The sequence below is a fragment of the Dreissena polymorpha genome, chromosome 12 (genome assembly GCF_020536995.1).
Source record: "Dreissena polymorpha isolate Duluth1 chromosome 12, UMN_Dpol_1.0, whole genome shotgun sequence".
NCBI classification, from domain to species: domain Eukaryota; kingdom Metazoa; phylum Mollusca; class Bivalvia; order Myida; family Dreissenidae; genus Dreissena; species Dreissena polymorpha.
Genome location: NC_068366.1, coordinates 62,330,788 through 62,357,948, shown reverse-complemented (window position 1 = coordinate 62,357,948; position 27,161 = coordinate 62,330,788). Strand labels below are relative to the sequence as shown.

Here is a 27,161-nt window from a genome sequence, read left to right as displayed (position 1 = left end):
TTCACAATACATACTGCTTTTAATTTTTTACTCAGCGATGTTGGACTTCAGATGTGTGAACAACTATCCTTTGCCCTTACGCAGCAGGAAATAATGACGTAGTAGATTAAAGTCAATTAACAACCACATTAAACAATAACGCCTTTTCGGTTTGACCGCAAATGTGAGACAATCGATATGATAACAGGACCCCTGTTAATTGATCGATTTTGACACGTAGCGTAGTCTGCCTATTTGGGTAGGCATTGTCATGGAGACGCTGCAGATATACACAGATTCGAGGTGCAGTTAAGCCTAAGATAAGGTACATGTATATATGGATTTTGTAAATTCCGGGACATTTGACAGATTTCCGGGACAGCGGGACAAGTTCTTCATTTCCGGGACTGTCCCAGACAATCCGGGATGTATGGCATGTATGCCTACCTCAAAAGTCAAGATCACAAGTCAAAGATTAAATTTTGCTATAAAACATCTTGTACACTCTCACTATATCATCCATCTTCCAATTTTAAAAGATTTTTTTACAAATTCTAACCATGTGGAGAAAGTGTGTTACCCCTTAGGCTAAGGTCAAGTTTGTTCTGAAGGCCAAAGGACAAACATGTGCATGGTGCACTTTTTTAAATAATTAAAAGCATTATTTAGAGGTGGCTGTTTCATGTTTCTGACAGGCATCTATTTAGAACGTGCTACATATTACAACTTCAGTTTTGGCAATATTAATCTTTGCTCCCATCAGAAGCAAACTGAAAATAGCTTTTGCAACCAGCATAAAACCAGAACAGCCTGCGAGTAACTCGCAGTCTGTTCAGGTTTTATGCTGTTTGCTGCACATCAGTATTTAAGGGTTGGAAATGAAGCCTTTAAAATTTGAATCTTGTAAGAAAGGTCTTTTATTAAATTTAACTTTCTGAGGGACTACATGAGCGGGAAAATATGTAAGTGGTACAGGGTTAAATACTTGTCTAAGTGGTAAAGGGTTAAATACTTGTCTAAGTGGTACAGGTTTAAGCACTACTGTGACAAGCTCAAGTTATTGTATACTTTTTTTAGCTTGTCACAAAGCATGTATGGACACTCATTACTTGTTGGTTTTTTTTTTGCCAAGTTTGTCAAACCATAATATTTTTAAGTTTGTGTTAAACTTACACCAAAGTGAAAACTGATAATCGATCTACTCAATTCTTGGGTTACAAGTTGCATAAGTATTAAAGATTGCTTCTCCTGAATGGTGACAAATAAGATTTTTGTATAGGTTAAAAAAAGTGTAATTTGCAAATATAACAGTAAACATACAGAATTTCTTAGAACGGGCTGATATCTTCCTGAGTATTGTACATTTACTCATGGAACAAAATCAAGTCACACCTGTGGTTAGTTTTTTATTTACAGTTTAACAATAACATAAAACTTCATATAAATAGTAACAACTTTAAACAAGTAACAGTCATATGGCATTATTTACAATGATGAAGAATTAAATAAATATTAATAATAAATTAATGAATTTTTAATTAAATAAATAAGTAACTAGGAAATAAATACAAATTCTACAACACAGTTAGAGAATAACAGTTCTTTGATTGTTAACTATATTACATGTATAATAAATATATGAAGAAAAAAAACGTTCTTAATAACATATTGTCCAAATTCTACTATGCTTCTCCAGCAATAATTTAAAAGCCTTTATACACTCAAATATTTCATACAATATTTTGGAAAAAAATCAACAACAAAAAAAGTAAACACATACAAAATCAATGTTCCTTATAACAATAGCCAAACTTTCAACGCTACAGTGTGGTCTGGTAAGATAGATTTAACAAGATACATTAAAATGCTCATTTTTGTTTTTTGTGGGACAATATATTCAACACAACTTCATGTACCAATTTAGTGTTTGTGCGTCGCATGAATAGATATTGTTACAGGAATTTAAAATGGAATATATTGTGCCACACAAAAATAAAAACGAGCATTTTGTAGCTCGTTAAATCTATGTTACCATACCACATCTAGCATTGAAAGTTTGGCCTTTGCTAAAAGGTACACTGATTTTTTATGTGTTAACTTTATTGTATGAAATATTTCGCAAAATATTCTTTGATTTTAAGTATTTATGTTACTTTAATATTTTTTTGTGGTAAATTTGTATAATATTAATGTATTTTGTTATATGAGCTGTTTTCTTGCACATTGGACTAAATGCATGTGTGTAAAGTGTTGGCCAGATTAACCAAAAAAGATGTGTACACAAACCAATTTTGTAATAGAAATACATAACATTATCAAGCAAACCATTGTTTCACAATAGTTTTTCTTGCTAGCATAAACATGCAGTGGTAGCAAATAAATGCAAAAAACACAATATGTTTGTACATGATGCTAATTTCCGATCATTGACTTCGTATCACTTGTTCAACTCTGTTTACCCTTCACATGGGTTTATTTTAGTGCACCAACAGTTAATTTCTTGTGCACCATGGTCTTTCATATGCCAAGTGCTTTTCCATGACAGATCTCAGTATTTTCCTTTTTTATAATGTCAATTGAAATTACCCATTTGTCCCATGGATTTGGGCTGGCATATTGTGAAAAATAGTTTTTATCACACAGAAGTCATTGACAATCTCAGATTGCTTAAAAATTTGAATTCAGCTGAAACCCCAATAACTCCAGTGTTCGGTTGGCAAATCTGGCCGCCATTCTGGGGAAAATTATGTCCTTCACTTTACTTTGAATTGTCTTCAGTATCTGTAACAAGTAGTTGAGCCGTCTGTTGGTTTTACACTGTTGATGGTGGTTGTCAGCTTCATGACAAATCGGGTTAAACATTTCACAGAGCACGTGGTTGAATCCTTGGACACTCGCATCTAAGTGGCTTCTGTACTGAGAAAGGGCAAACGCGCTGACCAGACCTCCAAAACCCTTGATTTCAGAGCTAATGAACATTTCCTGTTGACAAATCACCTCACTTTTATTGGCTGGATTCGGTCGAAAGACGCACCGCTCGTGAGCACTAAGAATATTCTCCATTTCTATGTTTCTTGTATAAGTAACAAACTGTTGCATTTCCATATCAACAACAGACTCCTGTATAGTATACATGACTTCTTTTCCGCCGATATACTTCTGCAGATATTTCGGTACTTTGCCTTTTTTTGCTATGAGCTGTTTTGTGTAGAGTTTTCCGTCAATCACTTTTCGTTCGATGACATCGATTGTAATGACTTTTTTGTTGTGAGGGTTGGGATATTTTTGCCAGAATCCCTGTACCACCTGACTCCATGTGAACTTGTACTCAGTCTGGCCCTTATAGTAAGACATGTCTGCATTTGATGAAGGCTGGAATCAACTTTCAGATACTTGGTTAACTAATGAATTAATCCTCCACGTGACAATATTTTACAGTCAAGTATGCTTTTCATTTACACACAAGGTAATTGTGAAAATTTTTATAATAATTCCTGGTAAAATGTATTTGTCAGTGTTCACCAAAATTCCAGGAAAAAACACAAAGTTAGTATTAAACTTATAGGTAATAAAAATTGAGTAAGTTAATTTTCACAATTGCCCATTTCACATAGCCAAGAAGAAAAAAACGTGTACATCTATGTCAGCCTTTGAAGGTATTTATAGTATCTACACAATTTTTATGAATATTTCCTTTAGGACTTTTATCATGCATTTGAAATCTAGACATGGACATAATGCATGTGTTCATCTACCAATCAAAGTAGCAATTTCACTTCCTTAGCCTAGGGCAGAGTAGAGTTCACATGTCAAACTATCCAGTTTAAAATTTTAATTTCTGGTCAATATTAACAAATTATAATTCAATTAAATGAATGTTAAAACAACACTGTGCTTGCCAAAATGCTATTTAATTCACAGAAAAATATTTGTATACTATTGAAATAATTTATGAACTGTTAATCAATCAATAATTAAAATGAACATGGGTATAAACTGACACCAGATGATGTCTACAATTATGTAATTGTGTAAATAAATAAAGAGATCAAATACGCTTGACAAAATAAAAACATTACTCAACCTGATGAAATATTGTTAATAAGACAACAACCATATAGTTGCTTAAGCAATAGTCTTCAACAAGATTGTAGCTACTAACTTAAAATAGTATGAAAACTAGTCTATCGGCAAGGTACTTACACGGCATTTTCCAGTATTTTGCAATTTCAGTTGCCTCCAACAGGGTCATTTTGTTTGTTAAAAAGCTGCATTATGGGAAAACTGGACTATATTTATGTCCATTAAGCTTCATCCCTGATTAGCCTGTGCAGCTTGCATAGGCTCATCAGGGATGACACCTTCCGCTTTTATTAAAGTTTTGTTTAAAAGAAGTCTGTTCTTAATGAAAATCCAGTCCATGGGGTGTCGTCCCTGATTAGCCTGTGCAGTCCATGCGGTGTTGTCCCTGATTAGCCTGTGCAGTCCCTGCGGTGTCGTCCCTGATTAGCCTGTGCAGTCAAATAAGTTAGCTGCGTTCTGGGACAACTGGACTATATTAATGTGCATTAAACTTTATCCCATATTAGCCTGCGCAGCCTGCATAGGCCAATCAGTGATGACACCTTCCGCTTTTATGGAATTTTTGTTTACAAGAAGTCTGTTCTTAACGAAAATCCAGTCTTTGCATAAACTGTCGTGCCTAATCAGCCTGTGCAGATGGCAGAGGCTGATCCAGGAAGACACTAAATGCACATGCATTTAGCCCGCATGCAATCAGGCCAGTTTTCCTAGAACCAGGCTCGTTTTATCAGTATTACAGCCATATCATGGGCAAGCTATGCATGTGATTGTCTGAAAAGAGAGCCAGTACAAAGTACCCATACTTATGCCATCAACCAGTAACTCACCACTGCCTTAATTAAATCAGACGTAGGAGTTCATTACTGATCTCTGTAGAAGTCATGATGTGAGAATAGGCTTCAAACTAGCAATATCCCTAATGTTAAATAAAACAAAACTGCTGTTTTTTTTATCATGTATGCTTTATGTGGTTTATTACCAATTTTATTAGCTTGGCATTTAGGTATTATCATAGCCAGCATGTCGTGGAACGTCTGTGTCGTGCTAAAACCTTAACATTTTGTTAAGTTTTTGAACATTGGCTCTAAAATCAAATTGCTTCCACCTTCAACTTCAAACTTCATATGTGGATGCACCTTGATGAGTTCTACACGCCACACTCATTTTGGGGTTACTAGGTCAAAGGTCAAGGTCACTTTGAACTTTAAAAAAAAAAAAAAAAAAATCTGACAAGCTTTCATTTATTCAAAACTGCACCCGTAGCTGAGCGTGGCACCCGTTATGCGGTGCTCTTGTTGTCCATTTATAAAAGCCCATTAAGTTTTAAATCACTTCCTGTTCATTACTAGGTGTTTAATGCATGTTTGTACAGCGTTGTCCCAGATAGACCTGTGCAGTCTTCATATGAACAGCTAAAATACCCTGTATATGCCATTTGCTTTGGTAAACAAGGTGTAAAGCATGCACATAAAGTGTCTTACCAGATTAGCCTGTGCAGTCTTCATAGGCTTATTAGAGATAATACTTTCCACTTTTTGGTATTTTCAGGGAATATCTTTTTAGGGAAAATCTATTTTAGGCGGGAAGTGTTGTCCCTGATTAGCCTGTGCTTACTTCACAGGCTAATCTTTGACAGCACTTTACACACATGACTTATACCCTGTTTACCCAGAGTGTGGCTCATAATTCTCCTTGTTGGAGATGGCTGGAGTGAAGTTTGACACAACCACGATGTGTTGGAGATGGCTGGAGAGAAGTTTGACACAACCACAATGTGGGAGATTGCTGGAGAGAAGTTTGACACAACCACCATGTGGGAGATGGCTGGAGGGAAGTTTGACACAACCACGATGTGTTGGGAGATTGCTGGAGTGAAGTTTGACACAACCACGATGTGGGAGATGGCTGGAGTGAAGTTTGACACAACCACCATGTGGGAGATGGCTGGAGGGAAGTTTGACACAACCACGATGTGTTGGGAGATTGCTGGAGTGAAGTTTGACACAACCACGATGTGGGAGATGGCTGGAGGGAAGTTTGACACAATCACCATGTGGGAGATGGCTGGAGGGAAGTTTGACACAACCACCATGTGGGAGATGGCTGGAGTGAAGTTTGACACAACCACGATGTGTTGGAGATGGCTGGAGTGAAGTTTGACACAACCACGATATGTTGGAGATTGCTGGAGTGAAGTTTGACACAACCACGATGTGGGAGATGGCTGGAGTGAAGTTTGACACAACCATGATGTGGGAGATGGCTGGAGTGAAGTTAGGACACAACCACGATGTGGGAGATGGCAGGAGTGAAGTTTGACACAACCACGATGTGGGAGATGGCTGGAGGGAAGTTTGACACAACCACGATGTGGGAGATGGCTGGAGTGAAGTTTGACACAACCACGATGTGGGAGATGGCTGGAGTGAAGTTTGACACAACCACGATGTGGGAAATCATATGAGCCTTGCTCTGGGATAACGGGGCTTAATGCATCAGCGTTAAGTGTTGTCCCAGATAAGCCTGTGAAGTATGGACAGGCTTATCAGGGACCACACTTTCTACTTTTTCGGTTTTTCTTTTAATAAGAAATTTTCTTCTTAGCCAAACTTCGCGCCCATGCATAAAGCACTCTTATTCTGTTCCTGTCTAGGTGTTGGAGAGGGCTGGTGTTAAAGCTGACGACATCACGATGTGGGAAATCAATGAGGCTTTCAGCGTGGTTGTCCTTGCAAACATACAGATGCTCAAACTGGACATTAACAAGGTCAACATTCATGGCGGGGCGGTCAGTCTTGGACATCCCATTGGGTCAGTATTGGATCCATACTGAGTATTGAGCACGAAGCTGTTGTATAGGTCCCCAACATCAACCTTTAACTTGTGACTTTTGGTTTTAACCGTACAGAACTGTGTTCTGCAGCATGTAGAAGGATATTATTTTATCTTAATATAACACATTTTCAGTACAAAAACTAGTGAATTCGACATGACGTTACTATATACTTGTTATATAGCTACTTGTTTTGTAAAAAAGAGAGGCTATAAGAACATCATCAAAATAAAACCATTTTACTCCATACAATATGAATGGGTTAGGTTTGTTACACATGTACTTGTTTTCTTGTTGTTTTTATGCCCCCAGTAGGGTGGCATATAGCAGTTGAACTGTCAGTCCGTCTGTCAGTCTGTGATTACGTCGGAAAACTTTAACATTGGCCATAACTTTTGCAATATTGAAGATAGCAACTTGATATTTGGCATGCATGTGTATCTCATGGAGCTGCACATTTTGAGTGCTGAAAGGTTAAGGTTAAGGTCATCCTTCAAGGTCAAAGGTCAAAAAACAAAATCCAAGGGAAGTAACAAATTTAAAAGGGAGATAATTTTTATTTGTCATTTGGCAGGTACAGATCATTTTCACAAGAGAAGTTATAATTTTTTAAGGGATATAATAAAAAATATTTGTTTAATTCAAAGCAGCGCAGTAGGGGGCATTGTGTTTCTGACAAACACATCTCTTGTTTAACATATAATGAGATTTGTTGTGTATGTCCTCACAGAATGTCAGGCAACAGAATCATCACCCACATGGTGCATGCGCTGAGACCGGGTCAGAAAGGTCTTGCAGGAATCTGTAACGGAGGTGGCGGAGCGTCGGCCATCTTGATTGAACGACTGTGATAGATGTGTTGTGCATCTGAACAATATTGTTTATGTGAGCCTTCGTTCTGTACAAACAGGGCTTATTGCATGTGCGTAAAGTGTCGACTAGATGAGCCTGTGCAGTCCGCACAGGCTAATCAGAGACAATACTTTCTGCTAAAACTAGACTTTGCCATATATAAGACTACCTTTAAGTTAAAAATACCTTACAAGCAGAAAGTGTTGTCCCTGATTAGCCTGTGTGGACTGCACAGGCTATCTGGTATGACACTTGACGGACATGCATTGAGGCCAGTTGTCCCAGAACGAGGCTCATATGTACATTAAGATGGCAGCAGTTTGGTTGTTGTTGTGTGGAAGGGAAAATGGATTTTATTGTTGGAATTGTGCGTGATTATAAATAAAATTGTGCTTGTCAAATGCTGGTAAAAATGAGATTACATTGACAAGTCTATTGCTTAAATTGCGCATCTTGTTAACGGAGTTTTTTGTATGGGCAAAAATGAAATACAATTTTGATATCCAAGTGTTGTTACTTGTAAATTGTAGCCTGCTTATCAGTAGGCAAGCATGTTGTTGATATGTAGAAAAATATACAGTTTTGTAGCGTATTTTGTTCAAGAAATTATTATTAAGTAGGACCAAATTAATACCTTGTGCAGTTAATATAATATATTAACTGCATCAAACATGGACAAGTATGGGCAAAGTCTCTGCAAACTTTACTCTTAGTTTATCTAATTTGCTCTCTTATTAGGACAATACATTCATATATGGGAGTCTTGCTTTGAAAAATGGTGCTAAATGCATGTGCATCAAGTGTCACCCCCGATTAGCACAGGCTTGTTAGGGAGGACACTTTCTTTCTAAACTTGATTTAGACTTCCTTTAAACGTAAAATACCATTTAAGTGGAAAGCATCTTCCCTGATTAGCCTTTATGGACTGCACAGGCTAATTTGAGCCGTTACTTTACTCCTGAGCATCAAGCCCTTTTTACCAGAGCTAGGATGATATTTTTTCCTTGGGTACTTGGGTAATCGTTTGCCTTTACTTTGTAATGTACAGACAAAAAATCTTCTTTTAGCACATTGCTAAAATAAAAAAATTAAATTGCAGTTAATGAGTAAATCAAAAGTGGATGTTTTTTAATCATGAAATCTATTGAACCAGATAGATATCTAGCATCTATTTATATTGAATATATCAACCAATAAAAGTGTAGATTTCTGAATAATTTATTTGTGTTTTGTAACATTTACAATCACCTTATGTACAGTTTCTGGTTATACAAACAAACAAAACATTACAGGCGTATGTTTTTCAACAATGATTTGATTAATTGTTCATAAATGTATATAGAATATGGCAAATACATAAAGATGTTATAAGTGTGTATACATCTTAAAATATGATATACTTCCTACAATATACAAACAAAATGTTTTGAACTACAATTCATCATGGAGTGTTTTCCCAGTGTCCTCATGTCTAATCTGCAGAACTATTTTCCCTGTGTTCTGATTGGTTTCCATGCTTTTGTGGGCGTCAGCAGCCTTGTGGAAGGGAAACACTGAGTCTATGATGGGGGTCAACTGGAGACTAGAGTCTGCCTTGAACAGGGGTAGAGCATCCTGGGTAAACCTCTGGGTGAGGGTCTTCTTGTACTGAAAATAAATGAGTCACGCTGTGGGAAAATGGGGCCAATGCATGTGTGTAAAGTGTCTTCCCAGATTAGCCTGTGCAGTCCGCACACGCTGTGACGAAACTTTCCGTTTTTATTACATTTTTTATGTAAGTCTAAGGAAGTCTCTTCTTAGCAAATATCCAGTTTGGGAGGAAAGTGTTGTCCCCAATTAGCCTGGACAGCACTGTAAGTAGATGCATTAAACCCAGTTTGGGAGGAAAGTGTTGTCCCCAATTAGCCTAGACAGCACTGTAAGTAGATGCATTAAACCCAGTTTGGGAGGAAAGTGTTGTCCCCAATTAGCCTGGACAGCACTGTAAGTAGATGCATTAAACCCAGTTTGGGAGGAAAGTGTTGTCCCCAATTAGCCTGGACAGCACTGTAAGTAGATGCATTAAACCAAGTTTGGGAGGAAAGTGTTGTCCCCAATTAGCCTGGACAGCACTGTAAGTAGATGCATTAAACCCAGTTTGGGAGGAAAGTGTTGTCCCCAATTAGCCTGGACAGCACTGTAAGTAGATGCATTAAACCCAGTTTGGGAGGGAAGTATTGTCCCCAATTAGCCTGGACAGCACTGTAAGTTGATGCATTAAACCCAGTTTGGGAGGAACGTGTTGTCCCCAATTAGCCTGGACAGCACTGTAAGTAGATGCATTAAACCCAGTTTGGGAGGAACGTGTTGTCCCCAATTAGCCTGGACAGCACTGTAAGTAGATGCATTAAACCCAGTTTGGGAGGAAAGTGTTGTCCCCAATTAGCCTGGACAGCACTGTAAGTAGATGCATTAAACCCAGTTTGGGAGGAACGTGTTGTCCCCAATTAGCCTGGACAGCACTGTAAGTAGATGCATTAAACCCAGTTTGGGAGGAAAGTGCTGTCCCCAATTAGCCTGGACAGCACTGTAAGTAGATGCATTAAACCCAGTTTGGGAGGAACGTGTTGTCCCCAATTAGCCTGGACAGCACTGTAAGTTGATGCATTAAACCCAGTTTGGGAGGAACGTGTTGTCCCCAATTAGCCTGGACAGCACTGTAAGTAGATGCATTAAACCCAGTTTGGGAGGAACGTGTTGTCCCCAATTAGCCTGGACAGCACTGTAAGTTGATGCATTAAACCCAGTTTGGGAGGAACGTGTTGTCCCCAATTAGCCTGGACAGCACTGTAAGTAGATGCATTAAACCCAGTTTGGGAGGAACGTGTTGTCCCCAATTAGCCTGGACAGCACTGTAAGTAGATGCATTAAACCCAGTTTGGGAGGGAAGTATTGTCCCCAATTAGCCTGGACAGCACTGTAAGTAGATGCATTAAACCCAGTTTGGGAGGAAAGTGTTGTCCCCAATTAGCCTGGACAGCACTGTAAGTAGATGCATTAAACCCAGTTTGGGAGGAAAGTGTTGTCCCCAATTAGCCTGGACAGCACTGTAAGTAGATGCATTAAACCCAGTTTGGGAGGAAAGTGTTGTCCCCAATTAGCCTGGACAGCACTGTAAGTAGATGCATTAAACCCAGTTTGGGAGGAAAGTGTTGTCCCCAATTAGCCTGGACAGCACTGTAAGTAGATGCATTAAACCCAGTTTGGGAGGAAAGTGTTGTCCCCAATTAGCCTGGACAGCACTGTAAGTAGATGCATTAAACCCAGTTTGGGAGGAAAGTGTTGTCCCCAATTAGCCTGGACAGCACTGTAAGTAGATGCATTAAACCCAGTTTGGGAGGGAAGTATTGTCCCCAATTAGCCTGGACAGCACTGTAAGTTGATGCATTAAACCCAGTTTGGGAGGAACGTGTTGTCCCCAATTAGCCTGGACAGCACTGTAAGTAGATGCATTAAACCCAGTTTGGGAGGAACGTGTTGTCCCCAATTAGCCTGGACAGCACTGTAAGTAGATGCATTAAACCCAGTTTGGGAGGAAAGTGTTGTCCCCAATTAGCCTGGACAGCACTGTAAGTAGATGCATTAAACCCAGTTTGGGAGGAACGTGTTGTCCCCAATTAGCCTGGACAGCACTGTAAGTAGATGCATTAAACCCAGTTTGGGAGGAAAGTGCTGTCCCCAATTAGCCTGGACAGCACTGTAAGTAGATGCATTAAACCCAGTTTGGGAGGAACGTGTTGTCCCCAATTAGCCTGGACAGCACTGTAAGTTGATGCATTAAACCCAGTTTGGGAGGAACGTGTTGTCCCCAATTAGCCTGGACAGCACTGTAAGTAGATGCATTAAACCCAGTTTGGGAGGAACGTGTTGTCCCCAATTAGCCTGGACAGCACTGTAAGTAGATGCATTAAACCCAGTTTGGGAGGGAAGTATTGTCCCCAATTAGCCTGGACAGCACTGTAAGTAGATGCATTAAACCCAGTTTGGGAGGAAAGTGTTGTCCCCAATTAACCTGGACAGCACTGTAAGTAGATGCATTAAACCCAGTTTGGGAGGGAAGTATTGTCCCCAATTAGCCTGGACAGCACTGTAAGTTGATGCATTAAACCCAGTTTGGGAGGACATGTTGTCCCCAATTAGCCTGGACAGCACTGTAAGTAGATGCATTAAACCCAGTTTGGGAGGGAAGTGTTGTCCCCAATTAGCCTGGACAGCACTGTAAGTAGATGCATTTAACCAAGTTTGGGAGGAAAGTGTTGTCCCCAATTAGCCTGGACAGCACTGTAAGTAGATGCATTAAACCCAGTTTGGGAGGAAAGTGTTGTCCCCAATTAGCCTGGACAGCACTGTAAGTAGATGCATTAAACCCAGTTTGGGAGGGAAGTATTGTCCCCAATTAGCCTGGACAGCACTGTAAGTTGATGCATTAAACCCAGTTTGGGAGGAACGTGTTGTCCCCAATTAGCCTGGACAGCACTGTAAGTAGATGCATTAAACCCAGTTTGGGAGGAACGTGTTGTCCCCAATTAGCCTGGACAGCACTGTAAGTAGATGCATTAAACCCAGTTTGGGAGGAACGTGTTGTCCCCAATAAGCCTGGACAGCACTGTAAGTAGATGCATTAAACCCAGTTTGGGAGGGAAGTATTGTCCCCAATTAGCCTGGACAGCTCTGTAAGTAGATGCATTAAACCCAGTTTGGGAGGAAAGTGTTGTCCCCAATTAACCTGGACAGCACTGTAAGTAGATGCATTAAACCCAGTTTGGGAGGGAAGTATTGTCCCCAATTAGCCTGGACAGCACTGTAAGTTGATGCATTAAACCCAGTTTGGGAGGAACGTGTTGTCCCCAATTAGCCTGGACAGCACTGTAAGTAGATGCATTAAACCCAGTTTGGGAGGGAAGTGTTGTCCCCAATTAGCCTGGACAGCACTGTAAGTAGATGCATTAAACCCAGTTTGGGAGGAAAGTGTTGTCCCCAATTAGCCTGGACAGCACTGTAAGTAGATGCATTAAACCCAGTTTTGGAGGAAAGTGTTGTCCCCAATTAGCCTGGACAGCACTGTAAGTAGATGCATTAAACCCAGTTTGGGAGGGATGTATTGTCCCCAATTAGCCTGGACAGCACTGTAAGTTGATGCATTAAACCCAGTTTGGGAGGAACGTGTTGTCCCCAATTAGCCTGGACAGCACTGTAAGTAGATGCATTAAACCCAGTTTGGGAGGAAAGTGTTGTCCCCAATTAGCCTGGACAGCACTGTAAGTAGATGCATTAAACCCAGTTTGGGAGGAACGTGTTGTCCACAATTAGCCTGGACAGCACTGTAAGTAGATGTATTAAACCCAGTTTGGGAGGAAAGTGTTGTCCCCAATTAGCCTGGACAGCACTGTAAGTAGATGCATTAAACCCAGTTTGGGAGGAACGTGTTGTCCCCAATTAGCCTGGACAGCACTGTAAGTAGATGCATTAAACCCAGTTTGGGAGGAAAGTGTTGTCCCCAATTAGCCTGGACAGCACTGTAAGTAGATGCATTAAACCCAGTTTGGGAGGAACGTGTTGTCCCCAATTAGCCTGGACAGCACTGTAAGTTGATGCATTAAACCCAGTTTTCCCAGAGCAAGTCACAAATAGTGTAAAACATTTAGTCTACCATTAATTTTCATATATTTAAAAATTAAATGTACATGTATATAATAATATATCTTATCGTAATGTTTATAATATAATATATTAATTATATCGAATAATTTTAGCTACTTGTTTAAAATGTTTTGTTTTCTTTCTTTTTAAATTATCCATTGCACCACAAAAATTATTTGACCCATACTTTAAACAAGAGCTTTGTCACAGATGTGACGAATACCCCCACATCCAGCATTTACACAGAATATTTAGCATGTTGTCTTCACATAAAACAGCGGACACCATGCTCAATGTTTAAAATGCACTAAGTGACCCCGTGACCTAGTTTTTGACCCGACATGGCCCATGTTCGAAATTTACCTACACATTATCTAGATACAACTTCTGACCAAGTGTGGTGAAGCTCAGATGAAAACTACTTGAATTAGAGAGCGGACACCATACTGAATGTTTAAAACACACTAAGGGACCCCGTTACCTAGTTTTAGACCCGGAATGACCCATATTCGATCTTGACCTAGACATCATCTAGATACAACATCTGACTAAGTGAAGATCGGATGAAAACAACTTGAATAAGAGAGCGGACACTTAATACAAACCGACCAACAGACCGACCGACAGTTAAGCTCACTCCTATATACCCCCTTAAACTTCGTTTGTGGGGGTATAATAAAGATTACAATATTAAATATAAATATACAAACCAGAAACATTAAAGCAAGTGTTGGAAATGTTAAATAAGCTTCATTAGGGCATGGATCAAAGTAGGTCTTACCTCCAGAGGCCTGACACGTAGTGTGGTGCCGGTGATTCGAACCCTCTTCCTGAGAATCTGGCTCAGCACGTCACCACTGATGGATCCGCCACCTTATCAGGTAAAATACATGTGCTATCAAAATTAGCCTAAATCTTGGAAAACAGAGCTTAAACAGTAAAAAGCATGTGCATACAGTGTGGTCCCAGATATGCCTATGCAGTCCACACAGGATAATCTGGAAAGACACTTTCTGTCTAAATTTGATTTTTGCTAGCAATATACTTTTTTTAAACATTCAAAGAAAAGTTTTGTCCCTGATAAGTCTGTGTGGGGTGCACATTCTAATCTAGGACAACACTTGGCATATGCATTAAGCTCCATTATCCCTAAAGGCAGCTCAAATCTATCTTTCATAAGGCTAAATTTTACTTGTGTAAAGATAAGTAATAAAATAATGTCTACCGACATTCCACTGCCCCACCTACCCCTGATTCATGTAAGGCAGTTGTCAATATGGTTACTGGAGTTGGTGTAAAACTTAGTATTGGTTAACCATGTAAATTGGCTTATCTTGCCCTCGGCTTGATTATCTGACAGACATTGCACACCTGAAATACTGTTAACCCTTCCCTGCAAAGTTCAAATGTCTGTATGCAACCCGCATGAAACCAGAACAGCCTGCGAGTAACTCACATTCTGTTTAGGTTTTATGCTGTTTGCTGCTCATCAGTTCAATTAGGGTTGGAAAAGTAGTTTTTTAAACTTGAATCTATTAAGAAAAAACTTTCATTTAATTCGAAATTCTAATGGAGTACGACTGGCTCAAAATGCATATCTGAGTGTTAAAGGTTTCAATATTGCAACAAATTGAACGTACGGCTCAAAATGCATATGGGAGTGGTAAAGGGTTAAATATGGCAACTAATTGAAAGCAATCTGTATGTACCTAGGAGCCCATACAGCACCCAGCGTCCCTCTGTCTTGATAGACTTCATGTTCTGCTCGTAGTACGAGGCCCCGATACAGTCCAGTATAAGATCTACACCTCGTCCTGAATAGAGAGTCAACAGATCAGAAATACATGGAGTTAAAAATCAAATATACATGGAGTTAAAGATCACATCTAAATGGAGTTGAGATAAGTCTAGCAATTTTGATTCTTTAACAATGTTGTTCCAGATTAGCCTGTGCAGTCCACATTGAATTACTTGTTTCAAGAAAAGTCTCTTTCAAATAAAAATCCAGTCTAGGCAGATAGTGTCGTCCCTTATTAGCCTGTGCAAATTGCAGAAGCTAATCTGGGACCACACTTTACGCACATGCATTAAAGCCTGATTTCCCAGAGCACAGCTCATGTAAAATATTATTGATGGACTCAGGAGTCCATTTAACTGCTGGTGGGTACACTTTTGATGATCACTTATCAAATTATTGGATTGCTAACTTAATGGTGCTTGTGCAGATAGGAAATAATTATGCAATGTTAAGCCCTGATTGCAATTTAATATACAAAACTAAAACAAAAATGTAAAATTTTGTGGAAATGTGGTACTGAAGTTTTGTGTAGCAAAACATTCATTTTCTGGTTATGAAAATTAAGATAAACCAGAACTAATATAAGCTGCATTCTAGGAAAACGGGTCTTAATGTCTGCGCAGGCTTCTCAAGCACAACACATTCCAGTGTTGTTGAACTTTTTGTTTAAAGGAAGTCTCTTCTTAATGAAATCCATTTTAGGAGTAAAGTGTCATCCCTGATAAGCCTGTGGGAACTGCACAGGCTACACTAGAACACATCTTTATGAATACGCTAATGCCCCGTATTGCCAGAGCAAGGCTCATATATTTATGCCCCCCTTCGAAGAAGAGGGGGTATATTGCTTTGCACATGTCGGTCGGTCGGTTGGTCGGTCGGTCTGTCGGTCAGTCGGTCCGTCCACCAGGTGGTTTCCGGATGATAACTCAAGAACGCTTGGGGCTAGGATCATGAAACTTCATAGGTACATTGATCATGACTCGCAGATGACCCCTATTGATTTTGAGGTCACTAGGTCAAAGGTCAAGGTCACGGTGACCCGAAATAGTAAAATGGTTTCCGGATGATAACTCAAGAACGCTTACGCCTAGGATCATGAAACTTGATAGGTAGATTGATGATGACTCGCAGTTGACCCCTATTGATTTTCAGGTCACTAGGTCAAAGGTCAAGGTCACAGTGATCCGAAATAGTAAAATGGTTTCCGGATGATAACTCAAGATTGCTTAGGCCTAGGATCATGAAACTTGATAGGTAGATTGACCATGACTTGCAGATGACCCCTATTGATTTTCAGGTCACTAGGTCAAAGGTCAAGGTCACAGTGACCCGAAATAGTAAAATGGTTTCCGGATGATTACTCAAGAACGCTTATGCCTAGGATCATGAAACTTCGTAGGTAGATTGATACTGGCTGGCAGATGACCCCTATTGATTTTCAGGTCACTAGGTCAAAGGTCAAGGTCACAGTGATCCGAAATAGTAAAATGGTTTCCGGATGATAACTCAAGAATGCTTATGCCTAGGATCATGAAACTTCATAGGTACATTGATCATGACCCGCAGTTGACCCCTATTGATTTTCAGGTCATTAGGTCAAAGGTCAAGGTCACGGTGACCCGAAAAAGTAAAATGATTTCCGGATGATAACTCAAGAACGCTTATGCCTAGGATCATGAAACTTGATAGGTAGATTGATCAGATGATCCCTATTAATTTTCAGGTCACTAGGTCAAAGGTCAAGGTCACAGTGACAAATAACATGTTCACACAATGGCTGTCACTACAACGGAGAGCACATATGGGGGGCATGCATGTTTTACAAACAGCCCTTGTTCTTAGTTATTATACACAATAATTAATATAAAACAGTCAGTATTATACCATTCGTGAATTCCAACACTTTTTCACTGAAGTCTTCCTGCTTGTAATTGAAAGCAGCCACTGCCCCAAGACTGAGTGCCGTGTCCAATTTAGATTGGCTCCCAGCTGTAACTATAGGCCGGCATCCTGCATACACACAAAGCTGGGTAGCGGCCGTACCGACTCCACTCCCCCCTGCATGTATCAGCACCGTGTCACCTTTCTGTAGATCACCTGCAAAATTATATTTTACTTGACTTATTTCTTTATTTACACTTATGAGCCTTGCTCTATGAAAAAGGGGTTTAATACATGTGCGTAAAGTGTCATCCCAGATGAGCCTGTGCAGTCTGCACAGGCTTATCAGGAACAACACTTTACGTTTTTAAGCAATTTTTCATTCAGAGGAGGTCTCTTCTAAACAAAAATCAAGAGTTGGCAGAAAGTGTTGTACCCTATTAGCCTGTACAGACAGAAAGTGTTGTACCCTATTAGCCTGTACAGACAGAAAGTGTTGTACCCTATTAGCCTGTACAGACAGAAAGTGTTGTACCCTATTAGCCTGTACAGACAGAAAGTGTTGTACCCTATTAGCCTGTACAGACAGAAAGTGTTGTACCCTATTAGCCTGTACAGACAGAAAGTGTTGTACCCTATTAGCCTGTACAGACAGAAAGTGTTGTACCCTATTAGCCTGTACAGACAGAAAGTGTTGTACCCTATTAGCCTGTACAGATTGCAAAGACTAATCAGGGACGACACTTTACACAAATGCATTAAGCCCAGTTTTCCCAGAATGTGTAACATTTATACTTATATTTTTTTACTAATTAATACTTTCTAAGTTACAAACCAAGAATTTATTCCATAAACAAACACATCCCAGTTGGTTAACAACGAAATAGCCCTTTAAAATAAATTCAATTTAGTATTAATTAGGTCAAAATCACAAGTTGGGTGATATTGGTGTATAGCAAATGGACATACACAACAAGTTTGTTTCTAACTAAGAGTTGTAAATAAAGGGTGTTTGTGCTAGACATAGGTTAAACTGTACTTTATAAAGAAGTAAAGCATAAGAATAAGTATAAAAGTAGAATACATACTACAACTGAACTACTATAAATGCTAATTAGGTCTAGGTCAGAGTAAGGTAAGGTTGTTCAAGGTGGATCGGGAATGTTAATAAGCAAGAACTGCGTAAGTATTAAGGAAGTTGTGGAAAGACAAAAGGGAGATATCTACTTAACCTGTCATGGACAGACAGAGGAACAGGCAGGACAATCACTTTGCCTGGGGTATAAAAACAGTTTATTTTGCCAAATGTATATTTTAAACCCATTCCCTGTTGTTGTTTTTTACTTCATCTATTTCTTACAGAGATCAATCTTGGAGAAAAATAATTGTGTCTGACAAACTTTACTTATCCACCAGCTATATATGAGTGACGTCATGCAAAAAAGGGTCTTATGCCATATGCGGCCAGTGTAGCTTCAGACCAGCCTGCGCATCTATACATCCTGGTCTGGAGCTACCCTGTCCACTAATGAGATCACAAAACCTTACATGACAGATACCAAGGCTGGTCTGGAGCTGCTGGCCTCATATGACATAAGACCCATTTTTGCAAGAAGTGGCACATTTATGTGCAAGTTATGTGAATAATTAATCATTCGCTTCATCAAAGGTGATGGGAATTAATTTCATTATTAAACTGAGAAAATTCATGATTAGGAGGCTTTCTTAGTTGAGTAATTGCTAAACCTTAATTTCACTCAAGAGTTCTTATTTTGATAATTGCCCATTTATTCTAACAAAACCAGATCTCTGTTGAAGTCTTAAAGTTATTTGAGATTGCCATTTTACAAATAAAACTGGTTTGTGTATTTTTTAAAGGCAACAAATATGGTTACTAACAAATTTAAACTGTACTTAATAGTCTTAAACAACATGTAATTATAACAGCTAGTAAAAAAAATGAATAGACAAAAAAAATCCCCGAGATTGGACACCCAGGCCCTCTGGAAGCAAAAGCTAGTGTGATACCACTGATGCTCGCTGTTGGTCACATAAATCACAAATAACAATAGCTATATAAGTACTGCACATATTTTCCAAATAATTCAATGCTTTATTATTTTACTGATTACACATGATGATTATTCATTGATGAATCATTATTTTTAACATGATATTTAGTCAGCAATGTTATTTTGCTTGTTTAAATATATTGCATGGCACTGAATTCGTTTTTAAATCTATGACGATTTTTTTGCAAATTGTCATTTTGCCAAACTGTGAAAAAGTTCCTTTTAAGATACTAAGGATTTTTTAAAGTCTGTATGATACCTACCCACCAGGTGTAGCAGCTGGTAAGCTGTCAGCCACACCTCTGGTATACCAGCAGCAGTTGTCAGCGACATACCGGAGGGTACCGGCATCAAGACATCCTCTGGTACAGCAACATACTCTGCATACCCGCCACCTGGTTAGAATATAAAATTACTGTAGGATAGGTGATTTTTCCTCTATGATATAAAATGGCTATGTGTCATATAAAAGTGTTTATGTTCCTTTGTGGTGTATGCATCCATTTGCATCTGCTGCGAGATTCAGTACCTTGTCTCTGTGTGTCAGCAAATTAATGACCATGCTGCCATCTGCCTATAAACTGTTGCAAGAATGACTTCATAAATTGTTGTAACCTTTTTTTAGTATTTACTATGCATTCTTCCCACCTTGTGAATGTGAAATAAGCTGTATTTGCATTTTGTTGTCTGCATTGTAAATAACTATTTGTTTCTGGAATGAATATTTGGGATTTTGGAATATATGTACATGTATTGTATTCCTGGTCCAAATGTTCTTATTCCATTCCCCTACCCAACTACATCACATGCATAATCTTCACTTTGCTGACAGCACAATTCATGTAAGCATGGATGCATACAGAACAAATTCGTATTTAGATCTCATGTAAAATTAATATCAAATGTGTTTGATAAACAAATCTATAGTTTGCCTTGCAATTTCAATATCACTGAAAAAGGAAGCCATGCTGTAAATGTTGCCTTAGCCAGAATATATTTTAAAAAAGGCAAAACTGTGTCAAAATTGAAAAAAACTCTTTCTAAAACCAACAAAATGAAAAACAAATATTGCACAATGTTAAGTATTATCCATTATGTTCCTATTTTACCAGCAAGAAGGGCCATGACTCTGTCACCAATGTGCCACTGGCTAGTGCAGTCATCAGCGCGAGCTGCCACAGTTCCTGACGCTTCTAGTCCGAGTATGTCACTCTCCCCAGGGGGTGCTGGATACATGCCACGCCTCTGTAAGTGTTGCAGTTGGAGAGTGGATACATCACACTAGTTAACTTTAGGGTATAAGCTTGCAATATTTAATCATAACATAAAAATTAAATCATCATTCTTGTATTAAAGAATGCAAATTCATTACCAGTAATAAGAAAACCATTGTTAAATTAACTTAAATAGGAGTTATATTTTCAGCATTTCCTAGTATTAGACTATAATTTTAGCCCAGACCTTATATTTGCACTTTGAATTTTCATGTGCCTTTATGTATTGCGTTATATTTGGGCATCAACATTATATAAAGGGTCTAATGCTCGTCATAACACAAGCATTATCTACTGATGCATCCGTGGAGTTTATACTGGGAAAACTGGTCATAATACACACGTGAGTCAAGTCTCGTCCCAGATTACCCTGTGCAGTCGACACAGGCTAATCAGGGACAACATTTTCCGCCTTAGCTTGATTTTCTTTTAGAATAGACTTCCTTTCAACAAAAAGTTCCATATAACCGGAAAGTGTCGTTTCTGATTAGCCTGTGAGGACTGCACATGCTAATGTGTGACAACACTTTACGCAAAAGCATAAAGCCCCATTTTTCCAGAATCTGGCTCAATATAGCATACCAACCTGTAGAATGTCTGCTCTGTTGATGGCAGTGGCAAACACTTTCACCAACACCTCCCTGGACCTCAAGGCTGGCACAGGCGTGGTCTGCACTGACAGACCATCAGGCTCGCACCCCTTCTCAAAATGGATGTATTTCATCTGCTGTAAAACAGAGTTACTATTAATATCACATGGGCAGCTCCATTAAAATACGTTACTTGCCTCACTGAATGAAAATGTATCTCTTATCCATAATATTCCACCACATGTATCATCCATTCAACAAAAATACATGCATTGTCTAACAGAAATTCATATGTGAAATTATAATTCTAATAATAAATAAAAAGAAGAAAAGATGTAAATGACGAAGATATAATTAATATAATTTATTTCATTTAATATTAAATTACATGAAGTTCAACAATTTTTTAACATGTCTGGGTGAGAAAAAACATGTCAATTTATGTCTTTTTTATCGGGTCTGGCTAAAACGCATACACTGAACGCATTTATATTGTGGTAATTTTTATAACGCCTTCATTTTTTTTATCTCTTAATATATAGAAACTTGTATTTTCTGCAAATAATCCACCTTAAAAAAATTAAAAAATATTACTTATGTCAGTGTTTTCATTTTTTCAGAAATGTTCAAATCTGAGCCTTTATTATTATATAAACATTAAACAATGTATATATATTTAAATAAAACACGTTTAATATTCAAGTTTAGTTAAGATTTACCGTAAAAATCCTTTCACAAAAAAAACACCACCAAAATGTGCAATGAATGTAGCTTAATGATGGTTCTAAAGTGGAAGGCATACCCTGATGAATTTTACAATACTGTGATATGTCTGGCTTTTGTAAATGAAACAGGTTCAGCCATACACGTGCAGGTATCGGCAGTTTTGTAAGAAAACACACTTTTAGGCGAACCCAGCTCTGAAAACAGTTTTCAGTACTAGATTACTTTGAAGATATATAAATAAGCGAAGATATTAATGTATTCTATTTTGGTGACATAAGATGCCACAATATTATGGAGAACCAATAGTTAATCACAATAACTTCATTAAATACCGGTGTTTTGTACTTAAATTTCAGTCATCACCATATATCAAATGGCAAGTTTATTTCATTATTTCTTTATCATTTAAGCATCACATTAGTATATTATATGATAAAGCATATTTTAATACAAGATATCTTATTACATGTTTAAACTTTTATATATTGTAAAGTTATATAGTTCACATTCTTTTGAAAAATTTGAGCGCAGTCTTTTCAGTGTAACATTAAACCTTGCTATCCAGTTTATGCGATCTGCATTTAAATGACTTGTTCGTGTCAACTTGTTGTTATAATGTTAAGAAGTTTCATAGTATCATGTGCACTTTTTAAATATGGGTAACATTGCTTTATATGGGTTATTTAACAGGCAGATGCAATTTATATGGTCAAAGTTTGAGCATTTGTTTTTGTTGTTTATTTATATTATAAATGACTGCAATTTTACCATTATTCAAACTATTTTAAATCATTTGCCATAAATGATCTGATAATGGCTGATCATGTAAGTCACAAAACAGAAAATATACTTTTTTGAACTTTATGGTCATTAGTGTTTTATTAGCATGATACTAATTCGGTCAAACGTATTAATTTGTTATTTTTTCTGAAGTTTGGATTTCTGTTGAAATATCCTAGAGCAAAGCACACTAATGTCAACAGTTTAAGGTTAAAATGTGTACATGTATACTGATTTGTATGATCGGTATCCTCCTTACTTCGACATACCATTAATGTACCTTATTGCATCCCGCGCTTTTTAAGTGTTGACGTCAGGTAAGGATGCTTTATACGTATCGTATTTACTTAAAACATTAACGAAGTATGATAACGTTATTTCGACATGGTGCTCCTTATTTTGACACCCCTAGTTTGTTTATAAAAAATAACATCAATACAAGCAATTTAATGTCCTTTAAAAAAAACGATGTGTTCATCAATTCATTGGAAATCAAACTTTCTAAGCTAGTCAATCAATAATAATTCATTTGAATAATCAAAGCAGGAAATAATTGCGTTACTGAGTAAATGTTCATGTCCATTTGGCAAGATTAGATTACAAACAATATTCACAGTGGAATGGGTAGTTGACAATGTGATCGGCTGGTATTTCGAACAACACCGCATCCCCGGTACACGTGATATGCCAGCGTCAGGGGCATGTCACACACTTGATCCATTTCTCTATGTCGCCTTCATAAGACCCACAGCCTGGACAAGAACTTTCCTCAATCCTCATCTATGTCATCGTCTGTGTCATCCAGTCGTGGTGTCTCGTTCATATCAGATTCGGAGGACGACTCTCTCCTTTTCCGCTTTGCCTCTTTAAGTGCAGCCTTCAGTAACCATTCTTCCTCTCGCTTTTTCTTTGCCTCTTCTCTTAGTACTTTCTTTTTCTTCGAGCTTTTGTTTCCTCATTTCCTTTCTCAAAAGTTGTCTTTGTTTCTTAGCTTCTTCGTCATTCTTTTTTTGGTCTTCTCTTTCTTTTAATATCTTGATGGCCATTTTTCTGGACAATGACTTTGGTAACCGATGTCTCATGGTGTTTTGCTTCTTCCATATGACTTCTGGAACCTTCAGTAGATTGAAAGCATGCGACACGGACTCATCTCGTGTCTGTGTGACGTATGTCGCTTGTCTTTGGTCTGACGGACCAACATTTGCAGATTCTTTCCATCCATCTCTTCTATCTTTATAACCAATCTCCATCATTTGTTCTGTGTTCATTTCCATTTCAGGGTTCTCTTGCGTTGGCCTAACTTGAATTTCTTTCTCTTTCTCACATTGCTTGCAGGTTTGACCGTTTCATCATTATGAGTCACCTGGGCAGGACTGCTTTCAATTTGACCATCAACCTCACAAATTATAGCCTTTGATGGATCAAGTTTTGTCATATCAATGTCCTTGGGGTCGAATGGAAATATTCGGCATTTCAAAAAGTCATGGACAGCATTTTCCAACTTGGCGACTCTTTCCCATTCCTTTCGGAAGACGTAGGGGAACTGTTTCTTTGTCAATGCTTGCCCTATATTGGCTTGCTGCCAAGCCTTGACCTCCTTTTTCCACGCAGCTTTCATGGGCGAGAAGAACCGAACATCACATGGTTGGAGGATGTGTGTGGCGTTCTCGAGAAGACAATACAGAATAATGTTATTGCTAAAGCAGAAGTGAGCAGCAGCAAGCAACATGTGGGTAGAATGCCCGTCGACCAGCAGCAAAACAGGTTTAGGGATGTTGTGCTTCGAAACCAAATCATTGAAATGTTCAAGGTAGGACACAAATAATTCTGAGTCCATCCTTCCACTACTTGAGTGCCCATATATGGCCTCGTCAAAGTCATGGATTCCGGAATCTCTGAATCGTTCACCAGGGTAGTCAATGAGTGGAAGGATATAGTTACCAATAGCATTTAAACATGCCAGCTCAGTTATCTGGGTCTTGTTACTGGTACAGATCTGATAAACGTGATGTTCTCCTTTGTTGGTAAGTGCCTTTCCGTTTGTCACAGAGGGAATCCACTTTCATCAGCGTTAAATATTCTACGAGGGTCATTTAGAAGATCTTCCCAATCTGCAACTTCCTTCTGTAGGTAAGTCTTAAGTCCAGCAAACCACCCTTTGACCATCTCGATACTAATCAAAGCCCTCTGGTGCCCCAATGCCATAGCCTTCCTTTCAGTAATATCTGGATGCCTTTTAATAAAGCCTTCGTATCAGTGTTTACCAGGAAGATTGTCTTTTAATGGGGTTGACCTACCATCTGCGTCAAGGACTTTCTTTATCTCAATAGTAAGGTCATGGCGCTTCAAAGGGTATCCAATAGAACCATCATTTTCATGAAGTCAACCAGAACTACCTTGTCGGCCTTTGTCAATACGCAAGGTTTACCTGGATTAGTTCAAAGTGGCGCCTTCCCGCTCAACTTGTCTATCAGTGTAGTGCAGGGTATACGGTAAGTAATAGCCACTCTTCTTTTAGACATAGCCCCGCTCTGCATCATAGATACTGCAGCTGCAACTTGGCGAATAAGTCAGGTACTTTGGCGCTCCTGCTTGCTTAGACATGACTCAGACTGAATTTTTTTTTTTATTATTTAGTTATATTATTCGCTATGTCGAATTTACGGTCCAAACGATTTTTGTTATCCTAATTTTAACATCCTGCATTTGCCGCCAAAAAGGTCACGGCTAAGTAGAACTGTTTAAAAATATGATCTTCCATGTTTATTTTTCCATTTTCATTACAAATTACAACGTATTCCCACAAAAAAAAACATATAGAGACTTACCGTTGGTTGCTGTGTGTCTTACAGCTTTGTAAGCGCGTAAAAACACAAAACAATCCGTGATCTTTAACCTTGGCTTACGGAAAAAACAAACGCAAATTTTATGAGTGAAATATTTTGATGATGTCAGAAATATATGACGTCATCAAAATTAAACTTATATTGACTAGAACGCATCGCACTAAGCTGAATTAGATAAAAAAAAATGTAAAAGCATGTCGAAATAATGGACATGTGGACATTACGTGACTTTTCGCTAGTTGTGAATTTCTGGATGTAGTATTCTATAACATGGGAAAAGTTGATAATAGACAAAAATATATTATCAGAAGCATAATTCACTATGGGTATAACATATTGTACAATGACATGTCACTCACATGCATCTAGTTTGAACTATTTACTTGCTAAAAGCTAGTTTGTTTATTTTTTTTGTAAACCAATCGCGTGCACCTAAGACTAAGTTTTGAGCACTGTAAGTCAGAAAAAAAAGCTTAAATATAGATTTATTTATTAAAAAAAAGATTTATTTTTGGAAACATGAAAATTATACTGTCATCCTTTTTTTTCAATTTCTTGACATGTAATTTACAGAAATGAATTGGCAATGCTTATGTTCATGTTATTCAAGCTCCATTGGATATTGTCATCTAAGGTTCTTTAAAAGAACCGGGGTATGGAAAATATACTAAAGAGTTCCCAAGAGTATGGCCGGCTGCCTTTAAATGTTTATTTTCAGTAACATCATAATGGATACATTGTAGTATACTTAAGAGTACCCGGGGTACATTTAAATAGTACCTGAGGAAACAACTACCACACTAGCATTATTTAACCAATTGCATATATAGTTTTGCCTCTTTTTCTTACATTTCCATGACTGAGCATTGACAATAAAAAGAAATTGACGAAGATTTTTGGAGATTTTTCTCCTGACTAGACTGGTAGCAAAGGTAATATGGAATCAGCTATGCACATTCAAGTCTTGAAAATAAAAATATTATACATGTTTGGAAAGTAGCTTTCCTCAACCTGAAAACTATCAGGCGGATTGTAATATTTGTGCCTGAAACTGAACATCCGAAAGCAAACAAATATTGAATATACTTAACCCTTGCCCCCATAAGAAGTTAAGTGAAAATGGCTTTTGCAACCAGCATAAAGCCATAACAGACTGTGAGTATTTTAATTTAACTTCATACAAATATGATTGTTCATATAAGAGCCCTAATTAATCATTCATTATGTATTTTGAATGACGAAAAAAAGTCATCAAAAGTACATTAAACACCATATTCACGGATGCGTTTGAGACCCTATTTTATCCGAATTATAATACCATCCGAATTAAAGTATAACAAAATATTATGATTGTTTACTCACATCTGAAGCCATGGCATGGAGTTGTCTCAAAAGAACACAAGACACGGGAAGTACTATATTAATTAGCTTCAATCCCATACATGTACTTTATATACTTTATTCAGTCCAATGAAAATTTGTTGTTGACAATTTATCTGTACCGTTCTAGATTTTTACTTACATGTATAAGATAACTTACCGGTAAGTCAAAATCTAGAACGGTGCCAATTAAACGAATACCTCCTCCAAACAGACCTTGCGTAGACTCAAAAACATATTCGAACAATAAATGAATTATAAAATTTGACAAATATTTAAAGATTAGGTTTTCTTTAAGTTTTCACTGTGTATGTTAGACAGTGTTTTTTTTAATTTTCACTGTGTATGTTACTGTTACATAGGGTGTTCAGGCAGGACCAAAACTGTT

At 38.1% G+C, this 27,161-nt stretch overlaps 3 protein-coding genes across 10 annotated transcripts in view; 2 read left to right on the top strand and 1 right to left on the bottom strand.

Annotated features, from left to right (window-relative positions):
• The window catches only part of LOC127853282 (acetyl-CoA acetyltransferase, mitochondrial-like), a 37,118-nt gene extending 28,864 nt beyond the window's left edge, over positions 1-8,254 (top strand). For both annotated transcript variants that reach the window (XM_052387662.1, XM_052387661.1), the window contains exons 12-13: positions 6,716-6,873; positions 7,626-8,254. In XM_052387662.1, the coding sequence (XP_052243622.1) occupies positions 6,716-6,873; positions 7,626-7,746 (279 nt within the window). In that variant the 3' untranslated portion in view covers positions 7,747-8,254. The remainder of the gene's footprint in view (positions 1-6,715; positions 6,874-7,625) is intronic.
• LOC127853276 (cholinesterase 2-like) overlaps positions 1-27,161 on the top strand; it is a 310,270-nt gene that overhangs the window by 122,537 nt on the left and 160,572 nt on the right. The window lies entirely within an intron of this gene.
• LOC127853286 (quinone oxidoreductase PIG3-like) lies at positions 8,950-26,934 on the bottom strand. Of its 2 annotated transcripts, none has more exons than XM_052387669.1 (8): positions 26,756-26,934; positions 21,038-21,175; positions 20,287-20,422; positions 19,441-19,572; positions 17,109-17,321; positions 15,136-15,240; positions 14,208-14,299; positions 8,950-9,394 (listed from the first exon to the last, which is right to left on the bottom strand). In XM_052387669.1, exons 1-8 carry the CDS (start codon positions 26,831-26,833, stop codon positions 9,179-9,181), a joined length of 1,110 nt encoding a protein of 369 aa, XP_052243629.1. In that variant the 5' UTR covers positions 26,834-26,934; the 3' UTR covers positions 8,950-9,178. The 2 variants fall into 2 exon arrangements, with proteins under 2 accessions (XP_052243629.1, XP_052243628.1); XM_052387668.1 differs by having other exon boundaries at positions 21,038-21,178; positions 26,756-26,932.

Coding starts and splice junctions, on each gene's coding strand:
- LOC127853286 (XM_052387668.1), bottom strand. CDS start 26,833: ATGGGATTGAAGCTAATTAATATAGTACTTCCCGTGTCTTGTGTTCTT. Junction 15,241..17,108: donor AGTGTTGGAATTCACGAATG/GTATAATACTGA, acceptor CTCTCTATTCAG/GACGAGGTGTAGATCTTATA. Junction 14,300..15,135: donor GGTGCTGTATGGGCTCCTAG/GTACATACAGAT, acceptor TTACCTGATAAG/GTGGCGGATCCATCAGTGGT.